The following is a 17,321-nucleotide window of genomic DNA, read 5'->3' on the forward strand; positions in this document are numbered from 1 at the left end:
ACTGACTGCCAACAAAACTGCATCACATGCAATATCTCTTGTTGCCCAATGGATACCTTCACATGTAGGGATCACCGAAAATGAAGAGGCAGATCAACTGGCTTTAACTTGTGCTTATAATGACTGTGTCAGCCCTGAAATTTTGTGCAAGCTTGATGAAGCCATGTTCATAATGTGAGATATGATTTCGTTATGCAAAATTTCAGAAAAGGAAAACCCAGTGAAAGGAAAGAGCAGACAGAAATACATATGCTAGTCTGTCTCTGTCTTCTCATTCCACTCACTGGTTCTTCATTGAATTTTTTTGTTACAAAATCATGTCTGACATAACACAGGCTACGCGTGATAAACATAAATAAAAGTGAGATGGGGATAAAGATACCATACATGCATGAATCAAACGTGTACCTTCATTCAGCGGGCGCGGCAGGGGCACAGCGACAATGCCGCTCACGAATCCTTTCCTGTTTTTCATTCAGGCCGTGCTCTTCATCTGCCCGACACCCTCAGCCACCAAGACATGCTGCGGCCTTTCAGCGGCTGAGACGACGGAATACTGTATCTTCAGGCCTACCAGTTCACAGCAATGTGACATCAGTGACATGCTCTCAGACATGCGCACATGGGCACCGTTACTTGCCGGATTTTCCTCGCCGTCATCGGTTACGTCACAGTTTTGGCAGCATAAAAGTCCAGCCACTTTGTGGATTTTGGCCAGTGGGCGCGACAGGGGCACAGCGACAATGCCACTCACGAATGCTTTCCTGTTTTTCGTTCAGGTGAGAGACTATCGCCTAGCGTATACCTATCGCAGCGACAATGTTTGCCCCTTGCTTCTGCCGTGCCCATGGTCATTGATGCTTACAACGATTTACCATTGCTTTGTGAACCTACTGCCTACCTGTGGTGACGTAGAGACTAACCCGGGACCGTCTACTGCAGAGATGCTTCAAACCCTAATTGATGATGTTCGTGAACTTAAACACACTGTGCAAGCTTCTAACAGCAAGATTAACGAAACAAGTATTAAGCTGTTTTCAATTGACAAGAAGCTTGACGATATTTCTGCTATGGTAACTAATTACACGAGAAAAGTTCATGAGCTTCAGTCAAAAGTAAAAAAACTGGCTTTGAAAGTAGACGATTTGGAGAATAGGAGTAGAAGAGAGAACTTGATTGTATATGGCATAAAAGAATCGTCCGAAGAAAATCGGCAATCCCTCGAACAGGTCGTGTCTAAAAGCATTCTGGCTGACACTCTAAAGGTTCCAAACATGGCTATCGAGCGTATTCATAGAATTGGCCGCCCAGCTGAGGGCAGGTGCCGACCCGTCATATTCGAACTTATGAATGGCAGAGATAAGGCCAACATTTTGAAGAATTGTAACCAACTGAGAGGCGCAGCCTATAGCATATCGGAAGATTTCTCCCCGCGGGTACAATAAATCCGAAAGAAGCTTTGGGCTGCTGCTGCTGAACACAAGATGAAAGGTGCCAAGGTCATGCTGTCATTCGACAAAATCAAAATTAATGGTAAACTCTTCTAATGGGACGACACTCAAGATAAAATAGTCCTGCTAGCTTCACAATGATGGCCTAACTTCAAAAAAAAAAAAAAAGAAAAAGAAAGAAGAGTCCGCTTAAGAGCCGCTATTTAGGCCATAGAGACACAGTCCCCCCCACCCCCAAAGCGAGTTAGTTCTCTGTTCTGAACATTAATGCCCGCAGCATCCTGAATAAAACTGAAGACTTCGAAGGTCTTTTAACGTATGAGCCCGATGTTGCAGTGCTCACCGAAACGTGGCTCCATGATAACATATCCAATATGGATGCGATATCTCATTTGCACGAAATTATCCGCCATGACTGCAGTTTAGAGGGGGTGGGGTAGCCATTGTGACAAAGAAAGGAACAGATTATACGCTTGTACCACACCATACTAACATAGAAATGGTCTGGATCCGACTTCATACTTGCAAAAACAGCATCTTTATTGACGCCGTTTACAGGCCACCAAATTCAGATCTAGGTATGCTTGAGATGCTGTACGACTTTTTGAATGAGCACGAAAAACAATATGCACATGTCATTTTGTGTGGTGATTTTACCTTACCAAAAATCAAATGGGAATCCTTGAGCATCTCATCTTCATGCCGGCATTCTGATTTGCTACTCGATATTGGGTTTTTCTTTTAATTTGAAGCAGGTTGTGGTTGAACCATCACGGGTTACTGCTACCACGGGCTCACTTCTAGACCTTCTATTTGTGTCTGATGCTACTGAAAGGCTGGGTTTCACGGTTGATATTATGCCTGGTATATCCAACCATGATGGCACGACCAATCACACGCCAAGCAACAAAACAATTTTACGATTTCAATAACGCTGAAGACGAGAGTATTTTAGATCTTCTTGAACAAGAATACGACAATTTTTTTGCAAGGTACAGTGAAGGCCATACAAGTCCGAATGAATTGTCGTTGGATTTTAAAAGTACGGTACATAAGTGTATTCATCGGTACATCCCGCTAAGGAAAAAGAAAATTCATAGCCACAGTCCGTAGATTACACGAGAAATAATTAACCTAAAACGCCACGTAAGCAGACTTTCCCGCAACATTTCGAGGGTTGCACGCAGTACTGTGGCGTCATTTCGTAGAAAGCTAAGAAATAAAATAAGGCAATCAAAATTCCAATTCATTAATGCAAAACTGCACAACTTCCTCATTAATGAACCGTGAAAATTCTGGACTCATCTTACTCAAAAAAAGGACCCCACACATAAATTGACAATGACGTGAACGTTAGTGACAGACAACAAATAGCGGCAACATTCAACGACTCTTTTTCTTCAGTGTTCCTGCGTGGTGGTGGTCCATCTACCGATTTTAGATCAACCAGGTGCCTGATCTTAGCATAAGCGAAGAAGGCATTTTCTCCGCCCTTCTACACCTGAATACAAAGAAATCCTCTTGGCCAGATGATATTCCGAACACGTTTCTTTCCAGATATGCCGAATGGTTTTAAAAATTCCTCTTTATTATTTTCCGTACTAGTCTATGAGAGGGTGACGTCCCCAGTGATTGGAAACTCGCTAAGGTTATTCCTGTGCACAAATCTGGTACCAAGTTCCATGTCGCTAATTACAGGCCAATTAGCTTGTTGTGCACCGCAGGTAAAGTGATGGAACACTTTGTTTTCAAACACATCGCCTCATTCTTGGAAGACAATTTTTTTTCTGAAGCTCAACATGGATTTCGTCGCGGGTTATCTACTGTGACACAGTTAATTCACACTACCAATGATTGCTGTAAAACCCTTGACAAAGCAGGACAAATAGCCGCCATTTTTCTGGACTTTGAAAAAGCCTTCGACCGCATACTGCATAGTAAACTTTTGCTAAAACTTAGACACATCTTACAGAATCAACAAATTTTACAGTGGCTTGATTCATACTTATTTCACTGGCAACAGTATATCCAGATATCCAGTCCAAGCTCACCCATCGCTCCAGTATTTTCAGGAGGGCCACAGGACTCAGTCCTTGGGCCGCTTCTTTTTCTTATATATTTAAATGACCTAAAGCTTGACTCTCCTGTGCAGGCCCGTTTTTTTTTTTTTGCAGATGACTGTATAATTTATCACAATTCTTTCCGAAGGTGACCAGCTCATTCTAAATAACTACTTGTGTGCTGTTAGTAATTGGTGCCAAAACTGGTCGATGACATTAAATGTCACGAAATGCAAACAAATTACCTTAACCCGAAAGAAAGATCCATTGAAGTATTCTTACAAAATTAATAACGCTTCTCTAGAACCAGTAGAACAATATAAGTATCTTGGCGTAACGATCAGCTTGAACCTCCAGTTGGAGCCCCCCCATTAAAAGCAGTGTCAGTGGCATCCAGAAGACTATGGCTAATAAGACACTGGTTAAAACATGCAACCACTGAAACAAAACTTTTAGCTTATACTTCGCTCGTGCGTCCCCTACTGGAATATGCTGACGTGATCTGGGATCCGCATGCTAAAATGAATGTAAAAAGTATTGAGTGGGTTCAGAGAAAGGCACTGCGATTTATACACCACGCCTACGGAAGACAGGTATCGATATCTGATGTTCTTAGCCGCTCCGGTCTTCCCACCTTAGAATCTCAACGAAAAATGCACAATCTGAAGATGTTATTTGCAATCATTAATAATCACACCAAAATAGAATTCCACACTTACATGCAGTACAACAGAACCCGACAGACTCGGCACAAACACGACAAAATAATTAATATGCCTCAGTGCAGAACCAACAAATACAAGCTGTCCTCCTTTCCAAGAATGACAGCAGACTGGAACGAGTTACCCTACGATGTGGCCACCTTATCATCACCCGATGAATTTTTTTCAGCAGTCAGTTCTAGCCAATAAGCTTTGTGTGCTCGTTTTTTTTTTATGCTTTCTTTTTCGGATCTGAATGTAATGCGTTTGCGTCTTGTTTTGTTTGTTCCTGATTTGCTTCGCAGTAACCTTACTGTGTGCCTATGTGGTTCTCTGTTGTAACTGTTACTGTTGTTTACTTTTCTTGATGGACCATTAATATGTAAAATGTCATGTACCCACTTCTGCCCTGGCTACCAAAAGGCGGCCGGCAGTATTGAATAAATAAAAAATAAAACAGAATGGGTCCAAAAAGTGCCTGCATATTGCAATCGGGTACGAAAGCAAAACCGCATTCGAGCTGTTGGCAACAGCCCACCTTCAGATCCGCCAGACGCAGCATCGCCATCAAGGGATGGCGGCAGAGCACATTTCCTTGCAAGTTTCTGTGAGCATGGCTGCAGGTATAGTGAACTAGAGTACTCCAGTGCATTGGCTGTCATGTGTAGCCTGTATTATGTCAGACATGATTTTGTAGCACAAGATATAAGAAAGGGAAAAACCAGCGAAAGGAAAGAGCACACAGAAAGACAGGTGCTAGTCTGTCTCTGTCTCCTCATTCTTTTCACTGGTTCCTCCTTTTCTAATTTCTGCACAATGAAATCATGTTTCATACAGTTAACACCAATTCGCCCAAGATGTTATCGTGCAGTGTATTACGTCAACTTACACCTCATATCCAGGCTGAAGACAGACACTTTTCAAGGTTTCCCTCAGGTTGACAGTTCACTTATGGTTTATGCGTGCCAGCACTCATCATGTCTAAATCACAACTCTCGACAGCACTTTGAAAAATCCTGAATTGGAGAGGATGGATGGATGGATGGATGGTTATGAGTGTCCCCTTTGAAACGGGGCAGTGGGTTGCACCACCAAGCTTTTATTATACTGTCTAATGTCCTACCTAGGTTAAACAAGAAAAAAAAAAGAAAAAGAAAACACTATGAACTCCCACAACCAACTTTTCTGATCCCCTATTGCAAGCTTTGCTTTTGTAGGTGTCTGTTTTTTGTTGTTTCCCTACTTCCACCAATCCTCTAACCGCCTCTTACTTAGGCACATGTTGCTACGATGCCCTCACTGGCTGTAAACACTGTGCAGGTGCTGTCAGTTTACATCTGACACGTCGTCTTTCCCCTCGACTGATGACAAAGTGCCACCAAAAAACCAGGTGCTATCGACTGCTTCTTGCACACTGGTAGAAGCATTGTAGGCACGTAGCTCAGATGAGTTGATCATAGTCTTCTCTCTGTTAACTAAGTGCTTCAAGCATATTCTCGTATTGTTGCTTGGGCTCCACTGTGAGAGGTCATCACCTTTGCACCACAATAGGGAGAACCTGTCATTTTTGTCCTTTGCTGCAAACTTGCTCAACTTTTTCATCTCTCGGGCACAAAAGAAAAAGGGCTGTCATCTGAAACACCATGAAGCCATTAATTCTGAATTGGAGTGGCACTGCGCTGACCTGGGCATAATGCTGCCAATATAATGATTATACTAGGTACTACTGCATAAATGAAAGAGCAGCAGAACAAGAGGTCAATAAAGAACAAATTGAGACTGCACATAGTGACATCACATTAGGCAAAATCAGTGGCTCAAGAGTTGTTGGAGCTTTATTTTGTCAAGGAAGCAGATGCATACAATAATGAGTTTCAAACGCATAGCAAAGTAGTTTCTTAGCTTGTTTCATGTCTCTATGCTGTATAGACATTTTTGTGTGATACCCATTGGATCCCGTGACCAGCTCACAGCAGAGGGCCATTGATGTCTTGCATCGTTTCGTCTGCACTCAACGACCTATCGGACCCAGTGACCAGCTCACAGCAGAGGGTCATTGCTGTCTTGCATCGTTTCATCTGCACTCAATGACCTATTGGACCCAGTGACCAGCTCACAGCAGAAGGCCACTGCTGTCTTGCACCATTTTGTCTGCACTCAATGCATTCTTTCCAGAGTAAGCAGTCTGCACAGGTGCAGAGCAGATCAGACTATAAAGGCATGGCAGCATTGGCTGGGAGCACATTTTATTGCTGCAGCAAAGCTGCTGCTTTTCCAAGAATTCTTTAAGGCGAATTGCACCTTTAATGATAACAGCACTTTCACAAGATGATGCAAACACAGAACAACATTAATGCCACCAGCTGCTGCGACGTCACACATCCTGTTTATAACTGGTAAAGTGCGTTGAGCCTCAATAATAAGGATAATTTCTTTTATGTTGCTTCTCAACTTAAAAGTGCAGTTTTCTAAATACCTCGTGCTGTGTCACGACTCCTGGTCAGTCAGCTTACTTAGTGGGAGTGCGTGGACTGTTGCCTTGAAACAGGTGGCCCAGCAGTACACTAGCTCACTGGCACAGCCCCGTCCACAGTGGGCACATGCAGGAGACTCGGCAAGTACTGGAACATTGTCATTTCTTAGCATAATACAAACATTGTGGGTACCACGCCAACTCAAGGTTTGCGTTCCCTTTAGACCATGAGAACTATTGCCTGAAACCATGTTGGTGCAGTGCTTGACATGGTAGGTGCAATGCTTGGCCATCTGGCTAGCCGTTTCATGTCGCTCGGTAGGTGGCTTTATAAAAAATACTGGAGACTTGATTCTGTGACTCAAACGGGAGTAAGAGAAGCATGGCTACAGTGACAGCAGTAGTGTGTCTGGTGTTGCTCTGCATGCCTGCCTAAAGTGCTTAACTTTTTTCTGCCAGGTGCTTTCTACCCTCTTACACAGAAGAGCAACTGAAGCTATTAAGTTTACAAAGAAGAAAAAGGAAACGGGGCCTGAGTGGAACATAAATCATCTCTCCACTTGGTGATGCTGCAGGAATGTGGCTTTAATCCTTTGTTCCCTCTGGATTGCTTTTAAATCTCTGTGCCCAGCATCTGAAATGAAGAAAACAAATGCCTTTTACAGATGTATTATGAGGATGATTAGTGGGATTTATTGGCACAAGGGCCAGATGTGGCCAAAGAGCACCAAGGTGACAAGCAAATAAACACCATGAGTAGAAACAATGAGTAGAAATACCGTGTTGAAAATAGAGCAACTAGCGCACTCATTCTGACAAGATCAAGAAGCAGGAAGATTGAATTTGTGACAGATTACATGCTTAAATGGGCCCTTAAACACTTTTTGTCTAAGCCAAGAAATGCACTTGAAGCTGAAATATGTACACACTATTTCAGAAACACTTTGCAGGAAAGAGTTGTTCAACGTATTCAGCAGAAGTGGAGTTATTGGCAAAGATTGCTTGTGATTTCCTTTATGGTGCTCTTGCTCCTTTTTCAATGCCTTCCATTGGGAAGGCTACAGCAGAGTGGGGAAGTGCCCAAAATGTTCTGCCTACTGATCATCACCGTGGCACACAGTTAGAATTTGATTTTGGATGCTCACATAGATGCCACTACTACCGATTTTGGCACCTACGATGTGTCAAACTCGGAGGCTATCCCTCAACTTACAATTGAGTTCACAAAGTATCACCCTTTTGCTGTGCTACAGTACAAGCTACACATAGCTGTTTGCTAACTATGAATGGCATGAGTAGCACATTTACTTTTGCACTTATCTTTACGGCAATCGGGCAATATTTGAGGGTCAAACTGAATCCAGTCATATTTATGTTACCTCATGAGCGCACATTGGCAGCGGACACTTAGGCTAAGTGATGAATGCGCACTCGGGACTCGCGTTGAAAGGATTCCCAACATCATTAGCTTCAACCATGATGCGACACACCTCGAAGGAGTGCAACTTGGGAAGTAGACAACTTGTGCCAGTCAGATGTTGGCGCATGAGCCGGCTCTCCAAGCACGTGGCTCCACACAACCCAGTGTCATATGTAAGAGGCGTGCGGCGCAGAAAGGAAGAAGAAGACGATGTGCATGCATCGGTCCGAACAGCACAAGCCCTCGAGGCGCGTGACACGAGTTGTGATCGAGGGAGAAGCGGCGCCGAGCTGGGATTATTGACGTGGCTCTGTGCCAAGAAAGCTTTAGCGTCAACATCACACTGACAACAGGAGCCATGGATGTCTGGTCAATGCCATGATGCTGGTGGTCCAGGGTGTGGCCGTCCACCTCGGCGACATTCGAGCGAGGCTCCTTGGACCTGCTGCAGCCTCTCACAGCAGTGCCGCACGCTCCAGGAAGGATCCCCCTTCAGAGGCAGACCAGCACTTACGATAGTCCCTGAGGCATCTTGTCGGCACTCGAAGAAGTAGTGGCAGAACCTGGCGTTACACCTGACCGGTGAGGCCAGGGTGCCACGTCACCGACAGAGTTCAAGACACAGTCATCAGAGACGGACGAGTTGACTGGCCAACAGCAAGGCAGCAACGTTTATGGAGTCGGTGAAAACACCGACTATGATAAAGACCTGGTGCGCTTCGGACTCTGAAGATAAGTGCGACGACAAAAGTCGCAGCCATAGGCTAGGGTGGCCTGACTTTCGCGCAGCAAATGCCAAGGACTAACGTAGCCGGGAATAAGGGCATGTTTAGTGATTATTAAGTAGGTTGCATAAGTATATTTCTTCATAGTGAGTTTTATTCTGAGTTTGGGGTACAGTGTAATTAAAATCTGTTTGCGGTGCTGCTCTGCGTCTCTCAAATTCATCTCTAGTAACATCCGGATGCCCCCGAGATCGGTGACACACGACACCTAGCGACTAATCAAAGCAAGCGGCTGTCGTCGGTGAGCCACAGTGGTAATTACATTGTGCAGCAGACGCAGCTGCATGCAACTGTAGTGGCTAACTGTAGTGCATGCAACCAGCATAGCAGAATGTTTGCAATGTGCACAACGGGGCTGGAGTGTGCACTCACGCCGATCTGTGCTACAGTGTGGCCCTGCTATGTGGTGCGGACTGACTTTGTCCTGCACCAGTTTGGCCAATGGTAAGTAGCCACATCCAAACTGCGCATTTTGAAGCACTATCAAAAGCAATGTGTACCAAGGCGCCTTTACAGGAGTGGGCAGGAGTGAATGCACACTAGAAAGCTTACACATTGTCTGATCTTAAGTTTCGCGTGGTTCAAGGCTAGTTGAGTGTTCAAGGCTAATTGAAATTAGTGATAGCCGACAGCTAAGACACCCAATAAGCAGCATGGCATAAGTTTCATTCTTATGCAAGCAGGTGCGGCCACGTGTGAGTGCACAATAGTCGACTTCTTCCGGAAGTACATAATTCTTATCTAAATTCAGAATGCAAATTTTTGCTTACTTCAGCCAGATTAGTAAACTGCATCAATTAATACTGTCATGGATATAAACTATTTACACGATGTATTTACACAATGCATATATATACAGCAGCACAGAACCCCGAGGTGCTGTTGCCACTTTGTCGTTTTTACCGTCGATGACTTTGTCCTCTTTTCCACCGTAACATGACGCCCGGCAGAAAAAGCACCGTCCCAGTGCTTCAAATGGGGCCGTCGGTAAGGGCATAGTACCGCTTAAGCCGAGAGACGTGTACGACATCAGGTGATGTGAACCGGATGGCATGACAGAGGTCTCGGGGATGATCTCGTAAGTGACATTGGTCACTTGACGTAGAACACGGTAAGGGCCTTTGTAGCACAGGAGGAGTTTCTCGGAAAGCCCCACTTGGCGGCAAGGGGACCAAAGTAGCACGAGAGAGCCTGCTGAAAAATATGTGTCATGATGGCGGCAATTGTAAGTGTGTCGTTGAGATTCCTGCTATGCCAACAGACTAGTACGGGCAAGCTGGCGTGCATGGTCAGCGTGGGCGATGGTGTCGCAGGCATACTTGGTCCTCAGATCCTGTATCAAGGGGAGGGAAGCGTCCAATGGTAATACTGGGTCACGACCAAAGAGCAGGTAAAAGGGGCAATACCCAGCAGCATCGTGGCATGATGAATTATAGGCGAACGTGACGTAGGGCAGCGCCACATCACAGTCCTTGTGGTCGGGTGAAACGTATTTTGATAGCATGTCAGTAATAGTCTGATTAAGTTGCTCAGTAAGGCCATTGGTCTGGGGATGAAAGAGGTGGTCAGTTTGTGCTTGGTAGAACATGATCGTAGGACATCAGCGATGACTTGGGAGATGAAAGTGCGGCCGCGGTCGGTAAGGAGCTGTCGCGAGGCACCATGTACTAAAATGATATCTCAGAGTAGGAAATCTGCGACGTCGGTTGCGCAGCTCATGGGAAGTGCCCGAGTAATGGCATAGCGCGTTGCGTAATCAGTAGCCACAGCAATCCACCTGTTGCCAGAGCTGGACTCGGGGAAAGGGCCAAGGAGATCCAAACACATGCGAAAGAATGGCTCAGGTGGAATGTCGATCGGCTGTAAGTACCCGGCAGGAAACGTTGCTGGCTTTTTGCGATGTTGACAGGGCTTGCAAGCAGCTACATAGCGCCGTACGGAGTGTGCGAGGCCGGGCCAGTAGAAGCGGCGGCGCATGCGGTCGTAAGTGCAACCAAAGCCAAGGTGTCCAACAGTTGGGGCATCATGAAGCTCCTGAAGCACAGTTGAGCGGAGGTGTTGAGGAATGACAAGGAGAAGGGGAGGACCGTCAGGATGAAAACTGCGTCGGTACAATATCCTGTCGTTGAGAATGAACCATCGTAACGATGGATCAATAGGAGCGGATTCCATTCGGTCAATGAGGGTCCTTAAAGTAGTGTCATGCGGTTGCTCGTTGGCCATGTCCAAAAGCTTGGAAATGGAAAGAACACTCACGGAAGCGTCCATGTCGGCATTAGCAAGCGTGTGCACAGGGTAACGGGACAAACAGTCGGTGTCCTTGTGTAGTCGTCCAGACCTATACACCACCGAACAGGAATACTCTTGTAGCTGCAAAGCCCATCGTCCAAGCCTCCTTGTGGGATCTTTTAAGGACAAAAGCCAACAGAGGGCGTGGTGGTCCGTTACAATAGGAGATCGGTGGCTTGGATTTTGTGGTGAATGGGCGTGCTTTTCGGGGCTCCGTGGCGGCGATGAAATCATAAGTTTTTGGGCATGCTTTGAGCTTGCTTCTGTTTATTTTTTGCCTTTAAATAGTAATTGAGTGGTTTTTCTATTTCTTCCTTTTTTTTTGTCTCTCGTATTTCGGCTGCGCAGGTGTGTTTCGTGCACATTTGGTTTTGCAGGATTGTTAGAGCGTCCTGTCGCGCCACGTGCTTCAACACGTGCAGCCGGTTGGGACGTTTAGTGTTTGTAGTCTTTAAATGGTAGCCTGGAGGTGGCAAGAATAACAGCTATTAGGTGGTTTTACTGGGCGTTTTTCATAGGAAAGTGAGAGCGTGGCCGCGTGGTTGAGCACGTGCGAGAGCACGTCATACCTTCGGTCTCCACGGCACTGATTGCTTTTGAAACAGTGCTGAGAGTTGCTTTGCGACATTTTGAGGATTTGGATCCTGTGCGTATCGGTTCTTGCTAAAAGGCACGTGCTCTGCATTGATATCATCCAGATCATCATCATCATCAGCCTCGTTACGCCCACTGCAGGGCAAAGGCCTCTCCCATACTTCTCCAACAACCCCGGTCATGTACTAATTGTGGCCATGTCATCCCTGCAAACTTCTTAATCTCATCCGCCCACCTAACTTTCTGCCGCCCCCTGCTACGCTTCCCTTCCCTTGGAATCCAGTTCGTAACCCTTAATGACCATCGGTTATCTTTCCTTCACATTACATGTCCTGCCCATGCTCCCCCCCCCCATTTCTTTTTCTTGATTTCATCTAAGATGTCATTAACTCGCGTTTGTTCCTTCACCCAATTTGCTCTTTTCTAATCCCTTAATGTTACACCCATCATTCTTCTTTCCATAGCTCGTTGCGTCTTCCTCAATTTAAGTAGAACCCTTTTCGTAAGCCTCCAGGTTTCTGCCCCGTAGGTGAGTACTGGTAAGACACAGCTATTATACACTGTATTGATATAGGGTATAGCATTGTAGCATTTACATCAGTAGTAGCATTATTATAGTATTATAGTATTTGCAAAGAGCCGTGCAATACATGGCGAGAAAGCCAATAAAGCAGGCAGTGCGCGGGGGGTCCCTCAAGGCAGATGAGGATGAGAATGGAGAGGGCATCGAACCAACTGGCACACAATGTGATGTCGATACTAGACTGCAGAAAATGGAGGCTTTCCAGGAACAGCTTGTCAAACAGGTGTAAGAGCTGAAGAATGAGCTGGAGAGGGAGCGTGATGCACGGAAGTTAGTTGAAAAGAGACTTGAAGCAGCCAAGAAAAAGCTAAACAGGGCCGCCATTGTGAACGAGAATGTGCGTGACAATGGAACGCGGACCTCCGACGTGACTGGAGAGGGCGTGTCACTAGGGTACGTAGAATTCGGGCAGCGTGATGAAGGGTTAGCTGGAAAGAGCGGCAGCTACCTCGAGGCCACCGCACGGAAAAAGGCAGGAGCCCAGGGGACAATGCCCCTTGTCGAGTTCGAATCACGCGGAAAAGGAAAAAGTGAAGCAGGGAGAGGTAGGACAGAGTGAAAGGGTGATTATCGCCAGCGACCACGGAGTAAGACATTAAGGAGGTGAAACTCCCGTCAGCGCGAGCGAGCGCGGGCGACCAGATAAAGTCACAATTGTTGTATGCGCCGACGGGGCCATATACAGTGGCGGCGCCATGCGGCGCGTCGTAGAAGCTGCGGTGAAAAAAAAATGCAGCGCCCGGGCACCGGCGCACTCTCAACGGCGGTAATTTCTTTCCAGGCTGCCAGGCGCCGGCAGCACGATAACGGCTCCGCGGGCTTGTGACCTTTTCTGGTCGCCGCAAACAGCGGAGTTTCCTCTCCTAAATGTTTCTTGCTCCGTGCCGGCGATTCAAACATGGCTAGTTGCTCAAAAGCAATTGTGGAGAGGGTGAAAGGCAATAAAAGAGTGGCAGTAGAGACATTTCCAGGGCGGACACTGGGTTCTGTCACGGAGCGAGCAAAATAAAAGCACGCGGGAAATGCCCACGTGCACAACCTTGTCATAGTAGCACGTGGGCTAAATGACGTCCTGAACAGGAAAGGGACAGGACAAGCCCAGCGCTTGGCGAAGGGGGTGGACGACTTGCGCGAGCTATCCCCTCAGGTGCAGATCGTGGTGTGCACGGTGCCGGAGGTGCCTGTATGTGAGAGTCACGTACAAACAGCCGTAATGGCTGCTAATGAGGCAAAATGGAAAATGAGCCGAGAGAAAGGCTTCGAGGTGGTCTAAGTAAACGGGGAAGTGAGAAGGTGTGGTGGTTTTAAACGAGACGGGATCCACTTCAATAACAGGCTGGCACAAGAAGTGGTCTGGTGAATTAGTGGTCACGCTGTTGCTTTTTTAGGGGGCCCGCGGGCGCACAGGAGGCCAGAGTAGATAGTAATGAAGAAGGTCCCCTGGGGAACCTCAGAAAAGCATCGCCGTCGATAGCAAGAAAAGGAGGAAAGCAAGAAAGAGAGCTCGCCATGCAATAGGATACATAAACATGCAGGGCGGCAGAAGAAAGGAAAAGTGGGCAGAGATTGAGGAGCAGTTAAATAGAGAACAAATAGGGGTGCATGCGGTTACAGAAACGCACCTTAGAGACTCAGAAGAGCCGCCAGTTATTGAGAATTATGTTTGGGAAGGGTGCAACAGAACTAAGTCGGAAAAAAAGGGAGGGGGAGTTGGAATGCTCATCTATCAGGGAGCCAAATGGAAAAGAGTAAATTCAAAATGTCAAGAGCATCTTTGGTTATCAGGTACAATGAGTTGGAAAAAAAACTTGGCTGGGCGTTACGTATTTGTGGACCGGAAATAATTGCACAGAGAAGAATAAAGAGTTAGTGGAATGCGTAAGCCCTGATAGTAAGGGTTTCGGGAATGGTGCTGAAATTGTCCTATTAGGTGACATGAATGCCCACATACAGGATTTAGATGGCTATACCGACAACAATGGGAAGTCAATGCTAGACCTTTGTGAGCAACATAACCTTGTTATCGTGAATACAGGGCCTAAGTGTGAAGGGCAGATCCCGTGGGAAGTGGGAAACCAGCAATCGACCATTGATTACTGTCTGATGACAGAAGGAATTCATGATAAGTTGAGAGAAATGGTCATTGATGAGGAAGGGTATAGCAGCATAGGGAGTAACCATAAACACATCATTTTAAAAATGGGATATGTAGTTGAGAAAGAGAGCAAGGAGCGCAAAATGGCCAGTCCAAATCTGAAGGTTGAACAAATAGCACATGTAGTCACTAGAGTCGAGGAAGAAATTGGCAAATGGCCAAGTAAAGAGTGGGAATATGGTGAGCTTCTAAGTGTAATAACGACAGAAATATGGAAAGAGAAACAACATGTTCGTTGGAAAGGAACAAAGAAACCGAAAAACTGGTGGAACAGGGAGATGCGAGAGGCGATCGCAGAACGACAGAAAGCATCTCGAGAGCACAGACAGGCAAAGAAGGCGCAGTTGCCTCAGGATGAAGTAACCAGTAAATGGGAAATATAGCGGGAGAAAAAGTCTATGGCTCAAATACTGGTGCAAGCAAAATTAAAAGGTGAAAGTGAATGTTGGTTGTCAGAAATATGTGAGAAAAGGAAGGCTGCACCTAGAATTTTTCGGAACCACATAAAATTATTAGGCAGGAAGTCAACAACAATACAACAACATATCCTATACGAAGGTGAAAACAGACTGGTAGGAGAAGCGGCAATAAATTACATCCGAAAAATAACAGCCGAATCTTTCCAAGGCAATGGCGAGGTTGTATTTGAAGATAAAAAGAGCATGAAAGAGACCCAAGTGCAAAAGGAGCTCGTGCTGGCGAATTTCAACTGGAAGAAAGTGGAAGAGAAAAATTGGAGGACGCTTAAGCTTCACCTTCAAGAGTAGAACGCGGCAGCGTTCCCGTCGATCCACCAAGGGGTGTAAGACAATGGGCTACGGCACAGCGACTACGCGCCCCGCATCGGACGCGGTGAGCGTCGAGCAACGCAGCGTTCGGCGCGACAACGAAATGTGCGCCTGAGCAATTGACGCATGCCTGAGCCTTAGAAACAGCTCGTTTCTAAGGCAACACCGCGTTCACTAGAGGCGCTTTTGTACCCCTTTGAAACATCGAACTCGTGGCTCAGTGGTAACGTCTCCGTCTCACACTCCGGAGACCCTGGTTCGATTCCCACCCAGCCCATCTTGGAAGTTGCTTTTTATTTATGAAGTGCCTGCCGTGATTTATCGCTCACGGCCAACGCCGCGGACGTCGACACCGACGCCGACGACACCGGCTTTTCTGCGACACGAGCTCCTTAACGCTATCGCGTTAAAATTCCCAAGCGCACAGCCACAGGGCTAGATGAGGTTCCCGTTAGGCTGATTAACGAACTAGGACCAAAAAGCAAGAAATCTCTGGTGAAAGCAGTAGAACAAACTTTAAAAGATAGACGAATACCAGACAGTTGGAGACAAAGTAGAATGAATTTAATTTATAAAGGCAAGGGGGAGAAAGATAGAATTCACTCATATAGACCGTTGACCATTACATCGGTAATATACAGGCTAGCAATGCAGGCAATCAAATTAAAGCTTCAAACTTGGGCAGAGAATAATGGCATTTTGGGAGAACTTCACAATGGCTTCAGAATAGGTAGGCGTTTAGATCATAACTTATTTGTTCTTACTCAGTGTATTGAAATAGCAAAAGTAGAAAGCAGACCGTAATATGTGGCCTTTTTAGACATTACAGGAGCCTATGACAATGTAGACCGCAACATTTTGCGGGATATTCTGAAAGGGGAAGGCTTAGGTGATGATTGTCTACAGCTTTTGAGAGAGATTTACTTAGAAAATGCCGTTTGCGTTGAATGGGAAGGGATGAGAAGCGAGGAGAAAGTTCACATCAATGAGGGACTGAGGCAGGGGTGCCCTTTATCCCCACTGCTGTTTATGATGTACATGATGAGGATGGAGAGGGGGCTAGAAGTAATATCGTGTTTAATGTCTCATACAAACAGGCGGGTACAGTAATAGAGCGGCAACTCCCAGGTTTATTTTATGCGGATGACATTGTGTTGCTAGCTAACAAGCAAAGTGATTTGCAATGTCTGGCTAATCTCTGTGGACAGGAAGGCAACAATTTAGGTTTTAAATTTAGTGTTAGAAAATCAGGTGTTATGATATTCAATGAAAACATTGAACGGACAGTGGCGATACAGGGCCAGGAAATACCTCGGGTAAAAGAATATAAATACCTTGGTATATGGATAAACGAAGGCAATAGATATATGGAAACACCGGGAAAAACAATAACAGTGATGGGGAAGAGAAATGCAGCCATAATGGAAGCTCAGAGAGCTACGGGGATACTATAGGTACAAGGTGCTCCGAGGTATGTGGAAAGGTGTAATGGTTCCAGGACTTACTTTTGGAAATGTGGTTGTTTGATTTAAATCAGGGGTACAATCAGGACTCGATGCGAACCAAAGGTCAGTAGGTCGCTTCGCATCGGGCGCTTACGGGAAGACTACAAATGAAGCTGCGCACGGTGATATGGGCAGGACTAGTTTTGAAGTGAGGGAAGCTCGCAGTAAAATTGAATATGAAGAACAGATGAGGAATATGGAAGAAAGTAAATGGGTTGGGAGAGTGTTGAGGTATCTGTACAGGAAAAGCATTGATTCACAGTGGTGGCAAAGAACTAGGAAGCCTACCAGCAAGTATGCGACCTGTAGTGTGGGCAACACAGCAACAAAGAACGTCAAGCGGAAAGTCAGAGAGGCCGAAATAATATCATGGGTGGCGGCAATGGAAAGGAAACCTGCCATGAGTAACTACTTAAGAGGAAAAAACGAAATCAGGAAAGAAACAATTTATGATAACTCAAAGGGAAACTCATTACTTTTCGAAGCGAGATCGGGATGCCTTAGAACACACACCTAT

The 17,321-nt window shown here is 45.9% G+C and overlaps 1 protein-coding gene across 6 annotated transcripts in view; it reads right to left on the reverse strand.

Annotated features, from left to right (window-relative positions):
• Positions 1-6,021: 6,021 nt before the first annotated feature.
• Aldh-III (Aldehyde dehydrogenase type III) overlaps positions 6,022-17,321 on the reverse strand; it is a 243,327-nt gene continuing 232,027 nt past the window's right edge. For all 6 annotated transcript variants that reach the window (XM_075673394.1, XM_075673392.1, XM_075673389.1 and 3 more), the window contains one exon: positions 6,022-7,319. In XM_075673394.1, the coding sequence (XP_075529509.1) occupies positions 7,299-7,319 (21 nt within the window). In that variant the 3' untranslated portion in view covers positions 6,022-7,298. The remainder of the gene's footprint in view (positions 7,320-17,321) is intronic.

This window comes from Dermacentor variabilis, chromosome 10 (assembly GCF_050947875.1).
Source record: "Dermacentor variabilis isolate Ectoservices chromosome 10, ASM5094787v1, whole genome shotgun sequence".
NCBI lineage: Eukaryota > Metazoa > Arthropoda > Arachnida > Ixodida > Ixodidae > Dermacentor > Dermacentor variabilis.